Source organism: Pseudorasbora parva, chromosome 20 (assembly GCF_024679245.1).
Source record: "Pseudorasbora parva isolate DD20220531a chromosome 20, ASM2467924v1, whole genome shotgun sequence".
In the NCBI taxonomy this organism is placed as follows: domain Eukaryota; kingdom Metazoa; phylum Chordata; class Actinopteri; order Cypriniformes; family Gobionidae; genus Pseudorasbora; species Pseudorasbora parva.
Window position 1 is genome coordinate 14,068,852 of NC_090191.1, and position 24,320 is coordinate 14,093,171.

Genomic DNA, 24,320 nt, shown 5'->3' on the forward strand with positions numbered 1-24,320 from the left:
GAACGCAATGAGACGCACCTTTTCTGTTACTCGTGGATGTTTTAAAAAATAACGTTAATTATTGTTAAAGCATACTTAATGCAAGTACTTTATTTCACAATTATCTGTAAAGGTTTCTGAACTGTTTATCTTGATCTATTCTAAAAAACTTTAAATAAAAAAACAAACCTTTCTTCATTTGAATCACAGACGCAGGAGCGAGACCCAGTGCAGCCTTGTGACGTCATGGCGTCAGACCAAAATAAAGGTCTTCCACACCAAAAATCATAGAAATTGAACTCATAGAAAACAATATATTGTTTCTATATATTAAAAACAATAATAAAATAATAGCATAATAGCACTCATTATCATAGAGATCGGGGAAAGTCACAGCTTCGGGTGTTGCAATCACAAGTTTAAAAAGGTATTGTGCAAAAGTTTTGTGATTTTTGCGTGTGGACGGGACTTTTAATTTGGTCTAGCGATGTGACGTCATAAGTCGACGCCGCTGTCTTGCATTTGTTGTGATTCGGCTGATGAAAGGTTTGTGTTTTAAAACAATTAAGTTGTTAAAACAGAACCGTTCGATCAATTGTATAATTCTTACACGCGATGCAAAGTTAATTATCTATTATTGAAATGGTTTACACCTCACTGCTTTTTCTTGTTATAGTTCTACCATTTGCTGCTGGCTACATAAAACTGTCTCCGCAGAAAGAATATAAATCTTATGTTCTTATCAATTCTATATGCAAATTTCAAGATCACATACAACCATCGGCCCTGGTAATCTCATTTGGCCTCACTACAGTTAATGAAGATGGTTGTGTTGAGCTTCACGATGTGTCGTTAGCGCGTCGGTTGCTGAAGAGATACTACCTGAAGTTAGTTTGAATGGTTATTTTTTTTCAGTAAAGCTCCCCAGCTCCCCCACACACGAGTATAGAAAAGGTGCGTCTTATTTCACTCCCCAGTAGTGAATCAATTTATCATCAACGCGATTTTCGGTCACTGGCAAAGTGGCAATTAATGATGAGAGGAAAGGAGATACCCTGTCAATTGAATAATGATTCGTACAATGATTGACTGATTCGAGTCACTGCACAACCACTAACTATCCCTCTGACTTGACTCCCTTAGCAGTGTACTGAACTAGGAGCTGATTGAGATGCACGCAGAGATTTAGCTTGGATTTATTTGTCTTGCTGTTAATTATTCTCATCTTTTCTAAACACAGGAAACTCCTGGTGAAGCGAATGAGATCCATGTCACACAAAAGATGGCGTTTGTTAAAGAGGAGAGTGAAGAAATGAAGATTGAAGAAACATTCAATGTGAAACAAGAAGATACTGAGGAACAAAAAGGTTTGTTTCATTCTCAAAACTAAACTGTTATTTAATACAAAAAGCCCCAGAGTCGGATCGACTCCACCACAGGAATCGAATCTTGGTGTCGACTGTTGCTTTGTTTGAAATCGCTCACTTAAAGTAGGGATGGGCAACAGTGGTCGAGTACAAGAGTACTTGAAAGTGACAGCGACGATCGATCATGAAAACAATGGTCGCCCTTGACTTTAAAAAATATATTTGTATTTTTCTTGGATTGGTTATTGTGGCATTTTGGACGGTAAACGAGGTCTGATTGGTTAGCATTAGACAGCATGCCTTCCAGACCACGAAATAAAGTGAAACTGAAGCGCGCAGTGATGCCTGAAGCACTGTGAATCCTCATAAAATACAGTGCAAGATGTGCGACAGCAATCTGTCACATACACAGCATTACAACGAGAACACGATTGTCATATAAATGTTGAATTCTCCATGCTTTAGTTCCCCGTGGCAGGGCCGGCTCTAGCTCTTTGGTTGCCCTAGGAGATGAGATGACTTTTATCGTCTCTAATTCAGCACGTCTGTTTACCTAGGCCTACCCCTAACGGAGAAGCACTTATTATTAAACACGTTAGACGCTTTATTTCCACTTTTCTAATATATTCTGACTTTTTATTGAAAATAAATGCCTTTCTGATCTGATATTTGATGGGAAAAGGGAATAGAGCGAGTGTGGCAAAAGGCGGATTCGAACCTCCGATAGAGTTGCGTCAAAACTTGATGACATGCGCCTTACCCCTACACTACAGCCACTGTAGAGAATTTGGTGATTTCCGTAATTTTGTCTGGCCCAATCAATTAAGTAGCCTAAAATACAGCATTTGTGTTTAATGTAAATAATATGGCATCTATCATTACTCCAGTAAAAAAAAAAAAAAAAAAACGAGAGGCCCCACTTTTTATTTGCTTCCGACGGCCATGTAGAGAGCGTTTGTACTTTTCATAACTGACATGCATACGTTATCCATATTTATAACAAACTGGACTTTTGATATTTAAATTATATTTATGTTTAAACGCCTCATTTTTGATGAACGCGCAAGATGAACACTTGCCTGACCTAACGCCTGAACCAATAATCACCATCAATTCAATCTAATAATCAGGTTGATAAGTAATTAAATGTGTGGCTGAGGGAGCGCCCTATGATGATCATGTTTAATAAACATTATGTTGTATTTCGGTTGTTCCGATTTTATGCTTAATGGGAAGTAATGGGCGGCACTAGAGCGTGCTCGCGCCCCTAACACAATTGTCGCCCTAGGCAACCGCCTAGCTCACCTATAGCAAACGCCGGCCCTGCCCCATGGATAAGCATGCGTTGTAGTGATGGGAAGTTCGGTTCTTTTCCGCAAACCGGTTCTTTCGGACAGTTTGTTTCAAAGATCCGGTTAAAAACCCCGGATCACCGGTTCTTTTACGTCTTTACGTAATGACGTCATTTCTATCATCCTGGCGGATGAAAATACATTAAAACACATCCATATAAAGTATTTATAATCACAACTTAGTATAGTAATAATTATTATTGACATCATCATCATCATCATCTTGGATACATTTTTTCATTTATGTTTTGGAAAAGCACTCAATAAAGCCACTGTCGTACAAACACTGATGTTTTACACAGATTAAATAAACGTACATTGACATAACATACTTACACAAATCCTCAGTTCACCCGTGCTCATGTATTATCAGCATCAGCTGTCCCAGTCCGAGAGAAACAATTCGGTTACTGCGCTATCACGCATGCTCATCTCAGCTCACCGGTTCTCAGAAACGAACATGTCCGAAAGATCGAACATGTCCGATAGAAACGGTCCTCGATTCTGTACTGGTGATCCGAAAGATCGACCCGCAACCCGGTCGATCTGACTCGAGAACCGCTGTATCAGTGTGTGTGTGTGCTGAGCTGCGAACTGCTGCATGCTGAATATGTAGTCTATATCAAACCTACTGTTTTGATTACATTTTAAAATGTGTATCGACTTAGAAATTAAAGTTGTTCCTGAAAATATCATGCATTATTGATAAAACAAATAAATGTTTAATTTGACATTTTACAGTCCCTGACAAAAGTCTTGTCGCTTATCTATTTTCTAGAAATACCTGATATTAACCTGACTTTTAATTAATTAATTGGTGTTAGAAATAGCTCATATGAAAAGCTAAAACCCTCCCAAATGATGTTTAATGCACTGAAATAAATAATTTTCACAGAAAAAATATTTATCATTTAATCAAGACAGAAATGTCAAATTTTGGCAAGACAAAAGTTGTCGCCTATACAGAAATTGAACAAATTTACTGCAAATACAGAAGTATGTCAGCAAATTAAGTTGTGGTGCTGTGAGATTCAAATGTAATATCTTGTATGACTTCCATGAGCTTGAAGGACTGCATCCCTGCGGTTTGGCAAGGATTCATACAATTTATTGATGAAGTCATCAGGATTAGCTAAGAAAGCAGTCTTGCATGCCTCCCAGAGTTCATCAATATTCTTTGGTTTCGTCTTCCATGCGTCCTCTTTCATCCTACCCCACATATGCTCAATGATGTTCATGTCTGGTGACTGGGCTGGCCAATCCTGGAGCATTTTGATCTTCTTCGCCTTGAGGAACTTTGATGTGGAGATGGAAGTATGCGATGGAGCACCGTCCTGCTGCAGAATTTGGCCTCTTTTATGGTTGGTAATAAGAGGTAGCTAAGATTTCTTGGTATTTTATACTATTGATGTTGCCTTCCACCCTGCAGATCTCTCGCACGCCCCCATACTGGATGTAACCCCAGACCATGATTTTTCCGCCACCAAACTTCACTGTTTTCTGGGTGAATCTCGGATCCATTCTGGCTCCAGTAGGTCTCCTGCAATATTTGCGGCGACTGTGGTGTAATTCAACAGAAGATTCATCTGAAAAATCCACCTTCTGCCACTTTTCCAGCATCCATCCTTTTAGCAGGCTGTGGGCCTTGGCAAATGCCACACGGTTTTTCAATTGTCTTTTGTTTACTGCTGGCTTCCGGGTACTGATTCGACCATGGAGGCCATTTCGAGACAGAATCCGACAAACTGTTCTGGTTGACACAGGGACTTCAGGTGACCAGGTCTTGTCGAGCTCTGCTGCAGTGGAAAATGGGCTGGCCTTGCATTTTCAAGCCAACAAACGGTCCTCTCGAGCAGTTGTCTTGTGGGGTCTGCCTGACCTGGGCTTGTCAAAAACATCTCCAGTCTCTTCAAATCTTTTTTTTATCCTCTGTACTTGACGCTGAGACACATTGAAGGTGTCTGCCACATCAGCAGTGGATCTGGTCTTCAGCCTCATGATAATCAAAACTTTAGTCTCAGGGTGAATTTTAGGCATGTTTGCAGAGGTCTAGTTGCAGTTGATGTGAAGGTCTAGCGTACTGGGGTTCTTTTTATACACACTTGAGACCTAATTGATCCATTATTAGTCACAGGTGAAGCTCATATGACAAGGTGACAACACTTAAGTCTTTGCAAAAATTGACTCAATGGGCTTTACCAAGCTGTGAATATTAGAATACTTTTTGAAAGTTTAGTTTTTCACTGTAACATTATCACAAAAGCTGGTGGGATTAAAATGAGCCATTTCTTGTAAAAAAATCTTGATTAGAAATATATTTCAGCGGCACTTTAGGTCAATTTGTACACAAGCGACTAGTGTTGTCACGATACTGGAATTTCTAACTTCGATACGATATCTTAAAAAATATCGATATTCGATACCATTTTCGATAATGAAGGGAAAACAACTGTCACAGTATTATTTTTTTTATTTTTTATTTAAAGGTAAATATAACATGTCTAGATATAACATGACAATGAAGTATATTTTACATTAACAAAAATGTCTTGAGGTAGTGCACTTGTTCAAAGGCCTCTCAGATTGTCAGAAACCAGTAACAAAAAACAAAAAAACCTCTTGTATTTTCAAGTAAAATCCAAAAGTCCAATCACAAGGTCAACAATAGGCACTAAACTGCAAGTAAAACAAAATCAGTGCATTCTTATGTATCAAGTAACAAATAAGTAAACAAAAAATTAAATGGAATTACTGTGCAATTATATTCAGATTTTCTCTACAGAGGTGAGAGAGAGTGACACCCATTACTGTAGCCTAAAGTTGTTTTGCAACTTTAAGATTTTGAGCTAGGAACACCAGCAGGTCAATGTGCTCCTCTGTAAGTCGTGCCCTTCTTGGACTGCAAATGAGCCCCGATGCACTAAATACACGCTCTGAAGCAGAACTGGAAGCAGAGATGCACAAAAACTTCTTCGCAAATTTGGCAAGATAAGGTAAAGTTGTCTCATGTGTCCTCCACCATGAGAGTGGTTCCTCTTCTGCACTGATTTCAGGCATCTTTTCATATACTGAGAACTCATTTTTGAGGTCTGTTTCAGCACCCTCACCCTCTTCTCTGGATGATGCACCCTCTCCAAGTTCACTCTTTTTTTTTCTCCCTGTATGCTTGTTAACAGTCCCTTCAGATCGGTTTTAGTTTTCTTTGCTGGTTGCTGCTTGTCACCTGGAGACAAGGTTTGCAGACTTTGGCCCCCTACTTCAGGCAAATTGACATTATTCGCCACAAGCTTCTGTTTAACCTGCTCTTTTAAGGTTACAAAACTGTCCTTGAACCTTGGGTCAAGAAATGTGGCTGTGTTTAGTATCAGCTGCAGACGTGTATCCTCATATCTCTGTCTGAGATCTTCTCTAATATTGTTTTTAAGTTGACATTTTAGGTTGCTGTCACCTTCCTCAACTGTCAAAGTAGAAAAGATCTTCCAACACAGAGGCAGGACTGCAGAGAGAGTGGTGTGTTTTTCACCACTAAGGGCATCCGTGAAAGAGCTGACAGGGCTCAATACCTCTTTTACAGCCTCAAGAACTGTAATATCTGAATCTTTTGGCATGAGGTGCCATTTCTTTCGATCATCAGCTAGAACTGAACAGACCGCCTGCTGCTGTTCTAGAAATCTCTCCACCATTTCATAAGCGGAGTCCCAGCGTGTGGGCTCATCGTGGATCATTCTGTGTTCGGGCAGTTGCAAATCTATTTGCTTTTTCTTCAGCTGTCGCAACATCTTCGGTGACCTGCTAAACGCAGACACTGTCTTTCTCAACCTCGACAGTGCAGCAGACACACAGTCTATATCCAGCCCCTTGTTAATGGTTAAGTGCAGGTTATGTCCAAAGCAGGGGACCCATGTGAAGTCTTGCTGAAATGCCTTCTTGTTTGCTGAAGCATTATCAGTGGTGATATCAGCCAAGTATGACATGTCCAGCTTCCATGCTTCTTTTATGATTTCATCTAATGCTTCCCTCAAGCATTCTGCTGTGTGCTCAGAGTTCAGCCCAACACATCCTAAACACCAGCTCTGCATGTTCCAGGATTCAGTGAAAAATTGCACAGTTACTGCCATGAATGTAGAAGTGGCCCTGCTCGTCCATAGATCCGTGGTGCATGAAAAAAAGGTTGTCCCCCCCAAGATTGTTCATTAGTATCTCTTTTGTTTCAATGTATAGAGCTGGGATTTCGGTGTGCATGAAAAAATTCAGTGAAGGAAGGGCATACCTGTTGTTTAAATGTTCAAGAAGTTGTCTGAACCCAGGTTTCTCAACAGTATACACAGGAACCTGATCCATGCATATGTACTCTGCTACAGCCCTGTTCAGTTTCTTAGCTTCATTCGAGTTTGCTTCATACTTTCTTTGTTGCTCAAATACAGCTGGTAGGGTAGGTTGTGAGCGTGCTTTTTTTGTTGCAGGTCGAGTCTCTTCAGCCTCTTTCTGGTACTATAAGAGAAATGTCAGACTAAATTAGATCACGCCTTTAAAATTAACTGAACTATCTAACTAACTCTTATAATTTAAGCTGCTGGTAAGTAATAGTTATTTGTTAACATCCGTTTGTTAACATCAGTCATTAATGAACTATGAAAATACTTGGTAACACTTTACAATAAGGTTGTAGTTAACATTAGTTAACACATTATTTAACACGAACTAACCATGAACAACATCTCTGTTAACATTAATTAATCTTTGTTAACGTTAGTTAATAAAAATACAGCTGTTCATGTTAGTTCACTGTGTATTAATTAATGTTAACAAGATTTTATTCATGCATTAGTACTGAAATTAACATTAACAAAGATAAATAAATGCTTATTAAAGTGCAGTTCATTATTAGTTCATGTTAACTAATGCATTAACTAATACAACCTTATTGTAAAGTGTTATCAAACACTTCTAAAACATCTGTTATTTCTTAGTTAAAAGTTCTTACAAATTAAAATCTGTTTATATTTTTCATTGGGCTAGAGCTAACTTGAATCGTTGTATTTTTATTAACTAATGCTATCAAAGATGCTAACAAATGTATTGCTCGTTGTTCATTAATGTTGGTTAATACATTAACACTTATATGATGAGCAGATTTTAATTTATGATTCACATATAATCATGGATGAACGCAACGCACATACATACATACATAGAGTGCAGTGCTATAACGTTAGTAAAAACGGAAGGGCAAATGTGTATAGCCTACTACATCACATGCAAAAACAACACATTCACATCAGCTACAATACTGGGCAATTTTGCAAACTTTTTTAGTGATGTTAAAATGAGAGCAGTTAAATTACCAAACTCTCGAAATTCTTTATATAGGTCTGTCTCTCAGGTGTGTTGCTAAATTAGTGGTGTTAGCACATTTAGTTTGAACTGTTCTGTAGCAACGCTTGCATATAGGCTTGTTTATGTCCTTCGCCTTTCCGTGTTCATTTGCCTCAAATCCAAAATATTTCCAGATAGGGCTTCTGCGGTGTTCCTTCTCAACCAACGCTGGTCGGGGAGGCTCCGCACACGCCATCCTTTTATTCACCAACGCTTAACCGGAGCTCGTGAGGCGAGAGGCGCTGCGGTCACGTGTGTGTGGTGTGTGTCAAGAGAGAAGGAGAGAAAGTGAAAGCTCAGCTGGTATCGATACTTCGGGAAATGAGTATCGTATCGTTTGAGATATTTCAGTATCGATATTTATCGAAATATCAATATTTTTGACAACACTACAAGCGACAAGACTTTTGTCAGGGACTGTACAATCCATTATTTCCAAACTTTAAAATAAGACAGTGATAAGACAGCTTTGTTATGATGTTTCCAAACGTGATTCATTTTATACACTTAAAACGCGAACCGTTTAGAACGATTCAGTTCGATGACGTCATATACGCATGCGCAGTAGAGTTTTGGGGGCATCGTTGAATGCACAGGAGAGTTTTGCTGGATAAATAAATACTCAAACCGCTCGCGCAAAAATAATCATTAATAACATGCTCACACCATCAGGACACACGTTTTGCATTTTCCTTTGAATGTGTAGGCTACTGGTATTTTAAAGTTCTTTACAGATCGTGTTGCATTGTACCTTGAGGATTAAAATTACAAAGACAATTACTTGACTAATTTTTCCTTCCACTCAACAGCAAGTATGATCAGAATATATAAAAATTAACTGTTTTGCATGCATGTACAGCAAAACTAGGATAATTTAAGCATCACATTTATGAAAAGATGATTTATTAATTAATCATTACTTAGGCCTAATACTATTTATCAGTACTACAACTACCCAGTTTAGAACATCATCTATATACAATAATGATCATACAGACTAGCGCATATGCATTATAAATTAACCCAGAGATCGGTAGGCTATGACTGGCATAACGATCCACCTTCCAGTAGGCTACGTATTGGATCTGATCCAGCTACGTCATCGTGCTACAGGCTGCAGCGAGGGGTGTCTTGAAATAACGGCAGCGCTTTGCTAGCTGGTTATTAAACTCAACCAAACGCCGTCTTATATGAGATTAATCAGATATAGACAACATATAATCAAGTATTAAACAAATAATTTACAACTTGCATCTGTGGAAAAGGTGCGCAGATGAGCTTGACCATGCTCTTGTGGATTTCCTTTAACAGCGCGCTAGTGATGTCCAGTTCGCAAACCAATCGTTCTTTTTAATCGGATCTTTATAGTGAACTGGTCGAACCGGTTCACCAAATCAAAGAGTAGATCTGTTTTAAAGTTGTTTCTCATGGATTTGAAAACGCGCAGTGATGCTGTACTCACTTATCATGAAAAATAAAATTACGTGCAGCGCCAATCTGTCATGTAGGCTAAATTAAATTATAATAAGAACACTTAATCTTCTTATAATAATAAGAAGATTATAGTGTTGTAAATGATCTGTGGTTTCGTTGCCCGTTGTTGTTAAGGGAAGAACGCATTCAAAATGAGTTTCGTTTTCAAGCCTGTAAAACTCTAGCATGACCAAGTTCACATGCGCATTTGCGTCCTTTTGGGCAGATGTAAATTGTAATAGGCATATATCTGATTAATCTCATATAGGATGCGTTTGACTGAGTTTATTAATTCTCTAGCAAAGCTCTGCGGGGTGGTGTATTCACAGTTGCAGCTCAAATACAATGCCCGATATCATTGAAAAAGAAACTAAATAACAGTCACAAATAACCCAGTCAAAGACATTAATGCATCAAATCTTGCAGTTTTTTTTATAGTCATATTTGCATAGACATATCTTGTTTTTGTCATCATACATTTTTGTAACAGTCTTAAAATAGTTTCATAGCTCCATGACGGAGACGCCCCGCACAAGCCCCGCCCACGGTTAATCGATTACTCGTTTTTGAGACCTATCGATGATCGAAATGAAAAATTGGCAAAAATGCCCATGCCTACTATAAAGTGCATGACAGTTGAGTGCACTACAAGCAAGGAGGGAATGAAACAGAGTCCTGCACAGGTCCATTTTTGGAGACCCGTACCCGCAAGGTTTAGCACCAGATCTGACCCGTGAAAATATCAAAATTAAATCCGTCTCCGCCCAGACCTGTTAATATTTGGCCCGTTACCCGACCCGTGCCCGCGATAAATCACACACGCTAAAACATTCAAATTAAAATGCTTTTTTTTTTATCCTGCTCCTCTCTCAACGTCAACAGCGTCATGAATGGGCTAATGAAACAGGCAAAAGTGCCTTTAAAGACTCGTTGTCAACAGTTTCATATAGCTACTCCACTCACCAACTTTACTTTTACTTCCTCCATTGCTACTCCTGCAACGCTCGCTCCATCTGTGCGACGAGAGGCATCAACAAAAGTTTCAATGTCGCAGTGGTGGTGACGTGATGGGTCAAATGGCATATCATTGTTGCGTGTGTGTGTAATGGTAATTTGGACATAGAAATTGTAAAAGCCTACAATACGTTCGATGGGGGAAGAAGGAGGCGGGAACCGGCAAACATTTAAAAGACTTTTACCAAACAAAACGAAAGTAACGTGGGCAGCCCCTCATGGACGTCTGCCAAGCACACACATAATAAAAAGTAAACACAAGTCAACGTCAAATCCAGGTCTGGTGATCTCTCGTCCTTATAACTCCCGACCCTCAGAGGACTCGACCGGAGTGGCTCGCAGGTGACGCTCATTCACAATCACGCCCTGGTCTCTCTCTCTCTCTCTCTCTCTCTCTCTCTCTCTCTCTCTCTCTCTCTCTCTCTCTCTCTCTCTCTCTCTCTCTCTCTCTCTCTCTCTCTCGTTCACTTTGCCACAGAAATATTGCACATATTTTTCATCCGCCCATCCGCGCTACTACCCGCCCGCATCCCCGCCCGTGAATTTTATAAATGTCACAATCCACCCGTTTAGCCATTTTTATGTGGGTACCCCCAACCCGTTGCAGGACTCTGGAATGAAATGAAGCAAGGAATTCAGACACTTACATATTACACCACGTCAGAGAGCTGTCACAGAAACTGTCACACATTTATCCTACATATATTGTAGCTTACTTTAGAAATGGATAAGTTACAGCGAATATTTTTTTATTTTAGTTTGTAATCATACATTACAGGCTTCCTCCATGATAGCTTTAGTTTAATTAATAGTATATTAATGCAATAAATATATATTTGGTTTTCCAGTAGTTTATAATCATTAAAATCACCTCAAGAACAGACAAATCAATAAGTGTACATTATTGTATATATTTTAGTATTTAGTGTCTTTAACTCACTTTTTAAGAAAATGATCATGTGCATTTAGCACTAACACTCGACAACAGTTTTTTTCCTGAGTTTTCCTCTGTAAAACTTGGTAACAGCAACGTTGATGGCCACTCAAAGTCGCTAAATTGGAATAATTTTGACGGTCACGCTAAAAGTGTGCAGTTTTAATAAGAGGATTTTAAGGCTTCGTTTTGAGTAAGTGTGACAACTGCAATTTTGTCTCATTGCTTACCTTGTTTTGATATAAAGTAAAAGTCGATTCCATTTACAGTGGCAGTTGGAAATCATTGTCGCTTCCAAAAAACCTGGAATCAAACACTCCTAATAATAAATCTTGGAGTGTAACCCCGACATCCTGGCCAAATTTGCCCATTGGCCTCTGTCCATCATGGCCTCCTAATCATCCTCATATATACTTATTGGCTTCATCACTCAGTCTCCTCTCCACCAATCAGCTGGTGTATGCTAGGTGTTCTGGCGCAATATGGCTGCTGTCGCATCATGCACATTGGTGGTGGTTGAGATTTCCCTCCAATATGTAAAGCACTTTGAGTGCCTAGATAAGCTCTATATAAATATAACAAATAATTGTTTTATTAAATTAATGATTTTGATGACATCACTCTGCACTTTAGCTTCTCATCAGATTTTCTGCCCAATCAAATGTTCTCTAGTATCTAAAACATCCCGCCTCCTACATTTTAAATGGATAATGAAGCTGTGGCTGAAGCGGCAGCTTGTCTCAGTTGCTAAACATTAAAAAAATAAAACATCAAAAGAATTTACTCTGTATTTGAGTTTAAATGTGAAGTACTCTAGATTTTTGTTCAACTTCACCTCAGAGGCAAATATTGTAGTTTTATGAAAAACTGACTTTAATAAATGGATATTAGGTTTTGATATTATTGTTTTATAAATATGAATATTATATGATAATAAAATACACAATAAAATGTCTCATGATCCGGGTTAGTCATGGAGGGTCACTCTCCTGCAGAGTTCAGCTCATAGAACAATTATGCATGTTAAAATATTTTATGGTTTGATTTTTGAGGGTGTGAGTTAATTGAATTTATTCATCACTCGTTCTGAAAACGAAAATGAAGTTAAATACTCTTATTATCCTTAGTTTTGATTGTCTTTGTTAGCTAAAATTGTGACGTCATCACGTATTGCGTCAGGCATCAAAAAAGCTGAGTGTCTCCGCTCTCTATAGACATGTCGATCATGCTTCTAGACCAATCAGACCCAGAGATCTCCCTTTACAAATTTGAGGAGACGGGGCCTTCTTTACGATTTTACAGCGGCTGGCTTCAATCAATGCAGATGAGTAGGAGTTGAAATTAAGTTAGCTGGATAGTTTGAACAATGTTTAGTTTTCTAAGCTTTTACATGCTTTTTACCACTGGTTGGTGCGATTTGTCTTTGGACAATGGCTTCAAGAACGGTTTTTGTTGGCTTGGAGGTGGTTTTGGAGTGATAGTAAAACTTGCAGCGCTTACCCTTCCCAAAATCGGTCATGTCCAGGTCCAGATTGCAGGCCATTTCTTGGAACGTGCATCTTTGTGATCATGAGGCTGATTGAAACAACTCAACATAAAAGTGTACTAAAGCCTACGAAAGATTTTTCAAAATCAAGCCCCTGTACAACAACATCGTCTCTGCATGCAAAACATACTTCTATCCAGACAGACAGCTAGCAGTAAATGAGAGAATGGTGGCTTCAAGGATGTGCCAATCGCCAAGCCGACCAAGGCTACACCTGGCTGATTCTGCCTGTGGTTACACATGGAACTTCTTGGTCTATGAAGGCAAATCTTCCCTAGCCAATGGAAGAGGGCTCAGTTATGATTCTGTTATGCAGCTCCTGGATCTGTGACTTTTCGGCAAAGGCTACCAGTTTTTAATGGACAACTTTTATTCGAGCGCATGCCTTTTTAACAGACTTCCTCACTAAGTAGACTCTGGCGTGTGGCACAATTCGAACCAATCGTTCGCTTCCCCATAAAACAAGGCAAATGAAATCAGTCGCAGAGCCCAAAGGGAACCCTACAATGGCTCAGATGGGAAGCTTCTCTTTGTAAAGTGGATTGACACACGGGAGGTTGTCATGAGTTCAACAATGCACAAGGCGTTTGACATGATGAGGTCCTTAGGCGTGTCAAAAATCCAGAGGGTGTATGGGTAAGACACAAAATTCCGATTCCAGCGGCAGGGAAAGACTACAGTAAATATATTGGAGGTGTGAACCTGTCAAATACCCTCATTGGGTACTCTAATGTTCTGAACAAAACAACAAAATGGTACAAGACTTTTTTTCCCCCCAGACTTTCTATTTTGTTGATATTGCTGTGCTAAACTAGCCTGACAAGCCAGACCCACATCAAGATGTTTGGTCTGGAAACTCACCATAGACAGGGCTCAATCCGAGGGGCGGGATAAACGGTTGTCTTTCAAACTCCCTCTGCACGCGATAGGATAGCGCTACACCAACCAGAGCAACATGAAGGTGAAGCAGAGCTCGCTGACTGATTAAACATTCGCCGTATCCGGTCGGCTAAACTCCGAACACATCTTCCCTTTTTAAGAATGACTTCAGTGCCGCTCTTTGTTCTTTTCTCAGAGAAAAGCTTAACTCCAAGTCTTCCAGAGTCGCGGTCAGAGCTGATTCGAAAGACCGCCGCCGTTTGCCAGTTTCTATGTTTACTAGAAGCACGCAAGTGCAACTCGGCCGTCGTCATTATGGCCCCGCCCGCCGACTATACACGATGTGATTGGGCCGTCCAGATTCTGAGTAATACAGCTCAGATGGGTATTGAGAGTGCCTAGACGACACTTGCGGGCAAATTAAATTTGCTGCCGCTAGGGTGCGTCTAGATTTCTAGGCTAGTGCTAAACAGTTTCTTTCTTTATCAGCGCTTCTTTAAATCTGAGAACAAAAGTCCTTTTAGCCAGAAGGAATTTAGAGAGACTTCTGTCTGAGACACATCCCATGCCCCAGAGCCATCCATGTCCACATCGCATGCCCCAGAGCTGTCCACATCTCCCACATCTGCCACAGCAGCAGGTGAGCAATGTTGTCCGGATTACTTTGGTTCAGATACCGCAAGTCGGAGGAGAGTTTGTGCTTTTTGCAAATTTTCAGACCTCAAAGTAAAGACTCCTATGTACTGTACAAAGTGCAATGTACCCATTTGCTTGGTGCCATCTAGAAACTGCTTCAAAAAATGGCACACTGATGGACACTCTAGATAATGTCTTGGTGTGCTGTTTTGTCAGTTGCAACACTTCAATAGTTACAACAAACAAAAAAGTTGAGCTTGTTTTTTGTTTTTCTATAGTAACTATGCTGTAATATATTTATTTTATATCTTATATTTGTATATTGTGTTTTTGCAGTGTTTTTCTCTAAAAAATGTAATTTATTTTTTTGGAGTTTACTATTGCATAATAAAATAGAAGAACTGTGACTCATTCCTCACTCGTTTTGCTAATATATTACATGACTTGGGTTAAGTTAGGTGATAAAGTGTTTATTCTCTTGTCAAGTGTAACATGGTAAAAAATTGTGTTTTACAGTTAATAAGCCTGTTTTTGCACTTTGAATAATTTGGGTTTATGGAGAAACAGAGACTTCAGAGAAGACATTGCCTCCCTTCAAGTAAAGCTCAATAACTTTTGTAATTTCTCTAAATACACCATACTTTGTATCTGTCACAGAACGCTCAACTGCGCCTCCTCCTGGTTTCACCAGATCCCTCTCTTCTGCGTATTAGGACTGCATTCTCCCATTTCTCATTATCCCTGTATCATTTGCACCTGTGTACCCTTAGCTCACCTTTATAATGACTCCTATGTTCTTTGTTTAGTTGTGAAGTCTTGATTTACCTACACGCTGTCTCTAGCTTATTTCTTGTGTTGCTCTTGTACTTTTGACTTGGACTTTGATATCGATTTTGAACCTAAGCCGCCTGCCTCTGACCTATGCCTGTTTGACCTACGTTTCTTGGATTGCCCTTGTGTGCTGTATTAATAAACTACTGCAAATGGATCCGAACGCCTCAGTCTCTCTGTCACAGAAGACTTCACCTCAACAGGATCCAGCAGATTTCCTTCGCCTGGTCTCTGAGGTTTCCGCTCAAGCTAAGGTACTGACTGCCCATCAACAGCAGCTGGTGAAACTAACCTCTCTCACGGAGGAGCTTGTCAGATCTGTCCGAGCCCTCGCCGAGCGCGGCCGAGGATCAAGCTCCGAACCCTACCGCACCGGCTTCCATGCCACCGGCCGTGAGTAACAATTCCAACTACCCTAAATTATCCCTTCCCGAAAAATTTGATGGCTCACCTTCCGCCTGTAAGGGATTTCTGTTGCAGTGCAGCTTGTATTTTGACCAGCAGACACAGTCCTACACCACAGATGCAAGCCGCGTATCCTTCATATGTTCCCTACTCACCGGCCGGGCTCTGGAATGGGCCACTGCACTCTGGTATGGAGGTGAGCTCTCCTTTCCCTCTTATGATGAATTTCTAACTCAATTTCGAGAGGTGTTTGAACATTCTGCGGGAGGAAGGGATCCAGGAGAACTATTGCTCACGTTGCGTCAGGGAAACTCTACTGCAGCGGACTACACACTCTCGTTTCGGACCCTGGCAGCCCAGACTCGATGGGAGGAGGGACCTCTCAAACTGTTGTACCGCAAGGGATTGAACTCGAATCTCCAGGGAGAGCTGGCATGCCGCGACGACGGGAGATCCTTGAATCAACTAATGGAGCTCGCCATCCGTCTCGACAACTTGATTCGCTCCCGACGCACACTTCTCAGACCCAGCTCAGTCGAGGGTGCTTTCCCCAACGCGGAGCCGGAGCCCATGCAGATTGGCTACACACTACACAGGTGGTCTCTCCATGGCGGAGCGAGAGAGGAGACGGCGCAATAATCTCTGCATGTACTGCGGAGAGGCGGGACATCTGAGAGCCACCTGCCCGGTCAATCCTGCGCTCAAGAAGTCTCCTGCGGTGAGTTCCAAGTACACTTCTAGATTGTTTGAGGTGAATAGTTCTTTGAAGATTAACGGACGAACTCTTAACGTAAAAGCTTTGATTGATTCTGGTGCTGCTGGAAACTTCATCGATCTTGCCTTCGCTAAAGCTCACCATGTTTCTCTCCTCGCATGTGACTCTGGGGTAACCGTGGAAGCGCTCGATGGACGCCCCCTGGGGTCAGGAGAGGTGCAATACACCACGCAACCTCTCACGCTTAGTGTCGGGAGGCAGCATTCTGAAATCATCCAGTTATTCACAATTCACTCACCCATGCATCCGGTTATCTTGGGGCTCCCCTGGCTGGAGAGACATAACCCCCAAATCTCCTGGTCTGAAGGGAGGATTTCCCAGTGGTCAACAGGCTGTCAGAGCCACTGCATGGTCGCTGTCCCAGGTACTGAACCCCACAGCGCTTCCCTCAAGGGAGTAGAGTTTCAGAGAATTCCCCCCGACTATCATGACCTAGCTCTGGCTTTCAGTGAGACCGAGGCTTCTCATCTTCCCGCTCACCGGGCTGGCGACTGTGCGATTGAGCTTCTGCCGGGAGCGGTGCCTCCACGCGGAAGGGTGTACCCGCTGTCACAAACTGAAACGGAGACCATGAGGGCGTACATTGACGAAAAGCTGGCTAAAGGTTTCATTACTCCCTCTACCTCTCCGGCCTCCGCCGGATTCTTTTTTGTCAAGAAGAAGGATGGGGGTCTTCGGCCGTGTATTGATTATCGTGGTCTGAACGAAGTGACGGTGAAGTATCGCTATCCTCTTCCGTTAGTTCCTGCAGCCCTGGAGATGCTCCGCACTGCCCGCTACTTCACCAAGCTGGACCTAAGGAACGCTTACAACCTGATTCGCATACGGAGGGGTGATGAGTGGAAAACCACGTTCTCTACTACATCTGGGCACTATGAATATCGGGTAATGCCGTTCGGCCTTTCCAATAGTCCGTCAGTGTTTCAAGCTTTTATAAATGAGGTTTTCCGGGACATGTTACAGCGGAAAGTGATTGTCTATATTGATGATATTCTGATCTTTTCTGATTCCCTCGAGGAGCACATCCAGGACGTCCGGGCGGTCCTCACGCGCCTGATTGAGAACCAGCTTTATGCCAAGCTCTCCAAATGTGAGTTTCACCAGACAAGTATCTCCTTCCTGGGCTACATCATCAGTGCGGAGGGCGTCCTGATGGATGACAGCAAAGTCAAGGCCGTGGTGAATTGGCCCCAACCGACCTCGGTGAAAGAGCTGCAACGCTTTTTGGGCTTCGCCAATTTTTACCGCAGATTTATCCGCAACTTCAGCGTCATTGTAGCGCCTCTCACCTCTCTGCTTCGTGGAGGGGGAAAATATTTCAAGTGGACAGCGGAATGCACCGTGGCGTTTGCCCAGCTTAAGGAGAGATTCACTTCTGCTCCTATTCTCCATCACCCGGACCCGGAGAGGGAGTTCATCGTGGAGGTGGATGCGTCTAACACAGGAGTGGGGGCTGTCCTGTCGCAGCGGTCTGGTAAACCTGCAAAAATGTTCCCATGTGCCTTTTATTCTCGCAAGCTTACCTCTGCAGAACGCAACTATGATGTGGGGGATCGCGAATTGCTGGCAATGAAGACCGCCTTTGAGTAGTGGAGGCACTGGCTAGAGGGAGCTCATCAGCCTTTTACGGTACTCACTGATCACCGAAATCTTGAATATATTCGGTCAGCCAAGCGCCTTAACGCTCGTCAGGCTCGTTGGTCTCTATTTTTCTCCAGATTCGACTTCAAGATCACCTACAGGCCAGGATCTCAGAATGGCAAAGCGGACGCTCTGTCCCGACAGTTTGATGGTCCTGGTGAGGAATCCAAGCCCGAACCTATTGTGCCCACAACCCTTATCGTGGCCCCTGTGCAATGGGACATCATCACGGAGATTAACGCATCCCTTAAGCGTCATCCCGCTCCGCCCGAATGTCCCGCTGGTCGGCTTTTCGTTCCGCCTGGGCTCCGCCACCGTGTGCTTCAATGGGTTCACTGCACCCCCAGCGCTGGTCACCCAGGTATCGCAGCCACCCTACAATTAGTGGCCAATCGCTTTTGGTGGACTTCTATCCAGTCGGACGTCATAAAGTTCATCCATCAATGCTCTGTCTGTAACACAGTGAAATCCTCTCATCTCAAACCAGCTGGACTATTACAACCTCTGCCTGTACCACAGCGTCCCTGGTCGCACATCACAGTGGACTTTGTGACTGATCTCCCTCCGTCCCAGGGGTTTACCACCATCCTCTCCGTGGTGGATCGCTTCTCGAAGTCCTGCCGTTTTATACCCCTGACCGGTCTGCCCACGGCCTTACAGACGGCGGAGGCTCTCTTCAACCAGGTGTTCCGTCTCTTTGGTCTGCCCGAGGACATTGTCTCAGACCGTGGGCCTCAGTTTACCTCCCGTGTCTGGAGAGCGTTGTGTGGCAAGCTAAACATCAATGTCAGTTTAACGTCTGGTTACCATCCCCAGTCCAACGGGCAGGTCGAACGTCTCAATCAGGATTTGATTCGCTTTCTGAGAACGTACTGCCATCAGAATCAGCAGGACTGGAGTCGCTTTCTGGCATGGGCGGAGTATGCCCAGAATTCGCTGGTAAAACCTGCCACGGGTCTAACCCCTTTTCAATGTGTCCTAGGGTTCCAGCCTCCCCTCTTCCCGTGGGCTGGTGAGCCATCCGACCTCCCCGCAGTAGATGCATGGCTTCGGCGCAGCGAAGCCACCTGGGATGCTGCACACGTTCACTTACAGCGGGCCATACGCCGTTTTCAGCACCAGGCAGATCGGAGGAGGCGCGAGGGTCCTCGGTATCGACCCGGTCAGTGGGTGTGGCTCTCTGCACGAGATCTTCGGCTCAAGCTCCCGAGCAAGAAGCTGTCTCCTCGTTTCGTCGGGCCATTCAAGATCCTTCGTCAGATAACCCCTGTTTCTTTTCGTTTGGAACTTCCCGCTCATTACAAGATCTCACCCACATTTCATGTGTCCCTTTTCAGACCCGCTGTTGCCCCCAGGAGAGAGAGGAGTCGGGAGGAGGTCGCTCAGGTGCAGACTCCCCCCATTGAGGTGGACGGTTCGGAGGCTTTCCGGGTGCGAGAGATCCTGAACTCCAGGCGTCACGGCGGGGGGTTGCAATACCTCATCGATTGGGAGGGGTACGGCCCAGAGGAACGCTCCTGGGTCAGGTCCCAGGATATCCTGGATCCCACACTAACTGCTGCTTTTCACCGAGACCACCCCGATCGACCAGCACCAAGACCCCGTGGTAGACCCCGCCGCCGGCCAGGTCCTCGCTTCCGGAGCCGCTCGCAGGGGGGGGGGCTCTGTCACAGAACCCTCAACTGCGCCTCCTCCTGGTTTCACCAGATCCCTCTCTCCTGCGTATTAGGACTGCATTCTCCCATTTCTCATTATCCCTGTATGATTTGCACCTGTGTACCCTTAGCTCACCTTTATAATGACTCCTATGTTCTTTGTTTAGTTGTGAAGTCTTGATTTACCTACACGCTGTCTCTAGCTTATTTCTTGTGTTGCTCTTGTACTTTTGACTTGGACTTTGATATCGATTTTGAACCTAAGCCGCCTGCCTCTGACCTATGCCTGTTTGACCTACGTTTCTTGGATTGCCCTTGTGTGCTGTATTAATAAACTACTGCAAATGGATCCGAACGCCTCAGTCTCTCTGTCACAGTATCCTTGTTTATCATAAATACAATAAAATATTTGCAATAATTCAGCACTGTGAATAAAAAAGAAGTGTTTTCTGTAAAATTAGACCATTTTTATCCATTTTCTCCAATGTATGTAGGTAGGATGCTCTTTTAAATTCAGGTATGCCCAATTATTTTTAGCAATCAAAAATGGAGACCGTAAAAGTAGACTTGGAGACACCAGTGACTCCTTTCAGCTAAATCTCTAACTTTTTTTTTAGAAGGTGAAACGACTGTTTAGATGTTGTTAGCTAGCTGCTAATTTTTTTTATTTCTATATGGTTGAAAATTTGACTACTTGTTAATAAACGTTTTGATGGTAATTTTTTATATTTATGTGATTATATACCAAAATAATTATCAATAAACAGTGTAAACAATAAGGAACAAAAACAAACATCAAGGTAAGAGATCATGCATAATATGAGCTATCAAAATAGGATAAGCAAAAAATAACTTTCTTTATATTTATTTTTAATTTATTGTCAACATTGGATAGGGTACTTTTCTGTGTGTTTTTGTGTGTGTGTGTGTGTGTGTGTGCGGGTGTGTGTACATGTTTTTTCTAGTCTGGTGGGGACTTTAACCTGAATGCATAGAGATTCATGGGCACTTGTGTCACTGTGGGGACCAAAACTGAGGTCCCCATGGGTACAGAATGAGTTCTTTTGTATATGTAAAAATGCAGAGTTTCGTGTGATGGGTAGGTTTAGTGGTAGTGTAGGGGGATAGAATATATGGTTTGTACAGTATAAAACCCATTGTCTATGTCGAGTCCCCAGAAAGATAGCGCACTAGATGTGTGAGTGTGTGGATGACCATGTCTGTCAGCTACCACCGGAAAATGGCAATTCAGTTCATGGCAATTCAGTGACCTTCAATAATTCTTGGTTCTGAAAAAGATGGTTAAATAGAGAATCCAAAATTAAAGTATGCAGAGTTCGATACTCAAAGTATATTGCTGCCTTCACATGCTAATCAGAATTATCGTAAAAATAAGTTTCCTAGGTAAAAACTGCACATGAACGCCCTCTGATGTCGTGTTTACCACTGGGAGGTTCGGAAATAATTTAAAAACCCAAATTCCTGAGATGGGCATCCCATAAACTTTAAACATTGCACTACTGCTGTTATAGGTTTGATTTATTAGTTTTCCCCCAAAACAGCCTGATCGTCTTGTCTGGTCATTAATGTAGTGCATATTTACATATTCGAGTGATCATTTGAAGTGTATTGTATGTTTTATACACAGCGAAAATTGCCTCCATTTGACCAAAATGACAAATTCGGCATTGTAAATGTTAATATGGTTGTCAGTGCATGAGACGCTTACATATACTTTTGTTTTTAATCCGATTTCTTAAATAATAGGCAAGAATAAACCTGGTGTCCTGCATGATTCCTGTTCATTCTGACAAAGCACTTGAATGCAAAAAGCTCGTAATCACGACTTCTGAAGTGGGAATTATGAAATGTCAGCCTTTTGCGGTTTGATTCTAGGATAAACCCATATTGCTGATCAGAAATGTTAAAAGTATAATGTAAATGTTAAAAACCTTTTATGTGAGAAGTTTAAATACATTTTTGTTTAAATTAGACTGGTGGGCTGCCACAATTTAGTTAATCAATGGGATTCTAGGATAAACCCATATTGCTGATCAGAAATGTTAAAAGTATAATGTAAATGTTAAAAACCTTTTATGTGAGAAGTTTAAATACATTTTTGTTTAAATTAGACTGGTGGGCTGCCACAATTTAGTTAATCAATGGGAATCACTCTGAAATGTCTGTATGTCTGTTGCTTTGTGCCATTAAATTGGGGTCAACTTGTCTTTGTCTTTTTCTGCTTGTAGACCTAATGGCCCTGAAAGTGGAGAGCGAAATACTGACTGAAATGGAAGAGAAAGATCACGATTTCATAACTGGAGAAAAATCTTTTAATTTCTCAGAGACCGGAAAGACTAACAAGCATGAAGAGAAGCCTTTCAAATGCAAGAAGTGTGAAAAGAGATTCCGATTCAATAAATACCTTAAGAATCACATGAAAATGCACACTGAAGTGAAGCCTTTCACATGCCATCGCTGTGGGAAGGGTTTCTGTCATAAAGCAAGTCTCAAGAATCATATGAGAGTTCACACTGGAGAGAAGCCATTCAAATGTGATCAGTGTGGAATGAGTTTCACATACAAACCGACTCTTAATGCCCACATGAAAAGTCACACTGGAGAGAGCCCTTACACCTGCAAACTGTGCGGAAAGACATTCTCACAAAAAGGAAATCTTAATTATCACCTGAGAATTCACACTGGAGAGAAGCCGTTCACATGCCAACACTGTGGAAAGAATTTCAGTCATAAAGTAAGCCTCAAGTCTCACATGAGAATTCACACCGGAGAGAAGCCTTACACCTGCACCCAGTGTGGAATGAATTTTACATATAGAGAATCCCTTGATATCCACTTGAGAAATCACACTGGAGAGAACCCGTACACCTGCAAAGTGTGTGGGAAGAGCTTCTCGCAAAAAGGAAATCTTAAGTATCACATGAGAATCCACACTGGAGAGAAGCCGTTCGCATGTTGTCAGTGTGGAAAGAGCTTCAGACATAAAGTGACACTTAATAAGCACATGAGGATTCACTTAAGAGAGAACTCTTTTAAATGTAATCGGTGTGGAATGAGTTTCACAGATCGAAATCACCTCAAAAAACACGTACAAACTCACATCGGAGAGAGGCCTTTCATGTGTGATCATTGTGGAAAGAGTTTCACACTTAAAGGAAACCTTAAGACTCACATGAGAGTTCACACCGGAGAGAAGCCTTACGTCTGCCATCAGTGCGGAAAGTCTTTCCGATTTAAAGGAAATCTTGACACTCACGTGAAACTCCACACTAGAGAGAGGCGCTTCACGTGTCTTCAGTGTAAAAAGAGTTTCACGCATCAAAGAGACCTGAAACATCATTTACAAACTCATTCTGGAAAGAAACTGCAGTGTGGCGAGAGGTTTCGAAAAAGGAGCATTTTTAAAAATTACCCGAGCAGTCACTTTGGAAAAAGGCGATTTAATTGCGATAAGTGTAACAAAAATTTTGTTTTGCCATCGCACTTACAAATTCACCTGAAAAGTCATGCAGATGTCAGACCCTATTTGTGTTCCTCGTGTGGAAAGAGATTTAAATGGCTCAAAGGTTTAAAATGGCACCAGAAAATACGTATCTGTGTGAAATCAAGGCTACTTTCACTCCACAGCTGAATGCGGCTCAGCTTTTTCTTTCTTCAGAACACATGTAATATACATGCAACTTATTAAGAAAATTTAATTAGTTACAAGTAGGCATGTTCCGATATCAGTTTTTCATGTTGCGATTAATTGATGAAGCTTTTATCACGGTGTACGATATTATCACGATATTGAAATAAATTGCAAAAAAGTTGTCATAGCATAACAGCTTTAAGAACTATTTTTGTAATAACAAAAATAACCGAATGTTGAAATACAATAATACAATGCACCAAAAATATATGCAGCTCTGAAAAAAAATTAAGAGAAATCAATGTTAAGTGGTCTCTTAATTTTTCCCAGAGCTGAAAAAGTAAAATTTTCAAACAGATTAAAGTGCAAAAGATTTAGGCTATAAAGAACAACAGGTAGGCTAACAAATTTATATAAGGTTTCATTATTTAATGCATTAACTAAGATTAAGCAATAGCTACATTTGGTACAGAAAGTATTGTTTTTTTGGTAATGTTAGTTAAGAAATACTGATCATTGTTAGTTTTATCCTAGGTCTATTAAAAAGGTTATTTTGTTATTAAACAGTAACTAAGAAATGAACATTAATTAGAATAATTAATTCTTTATAAGTATTTTTCATTGTCAGTTTAGTAATAATAAATTAACATGTTAACTAATGAAGTCGTATGTCTTTTGGACAAATAATCCCCCAAAAATTCTAATCATTAGGGCATGTTGTAGTCCAGATTAAAACATAATGTTTAAGTTTGAAAATAAATAGCCTATTAAAGGACAACTCCGGTGAGAAATGAACCTAGGGGTA

The 24,320-nt window shown here is 41.5% G+C and overlaps 2 protein-coding genes across 5 annotated transcripts in view; one reads left to right on the top strand and one right to left on the bottom strand.

Annotated features, from left to right (window-relative positions):
* LOC137049711 (zinc finger protein OZF-like) overlaps positions 1–819 on the bottom strand; it is a 22,682-nt gene extending 21,863 nt beyond the window's left edge. The window contains exon 1 of one of the 3 annotated variants that reach the window (XM_067428336.1): positions 755–819. The gene's annotated coding sequence lies outside the window, so the exon portion shown is untranslated. The other 2 variants (XM_067428334.1, XM_067428335.1) reach the window with 2 other exon arrangements.
* LOC137049694 (oocyte zinc finger protein XlCOF6-like) lies at positions 470–24,320 on the top strand. Of its 2 annotated transcripts, XM_067428305.1 has the most exons (3): positions 470–525; positions 1,220–1,346; positions 22,113–24,320. In XM_067428305.1, exons 2-3 carry the CDS (start codon positions 1,262–1,264, stop codon positions 23,513–23,515), a joined length of 1,488 nt encoding a protein of 495 aa, XP_067284406.1. In that variant the 5' UTR covers positions 470–525; positions 1,220–1,261; the 3' UTR covers positions 23,516–24,320. The 2 variants fall into 2 exon arrangements, with proteins under 2 accessions (XP_067284406.1, XP_067284407.1); XM_067428306.1 differs by lacking the exons at positions 470–525; positions 1,220–1,346 and adding an exon at positions 13,859–14,560.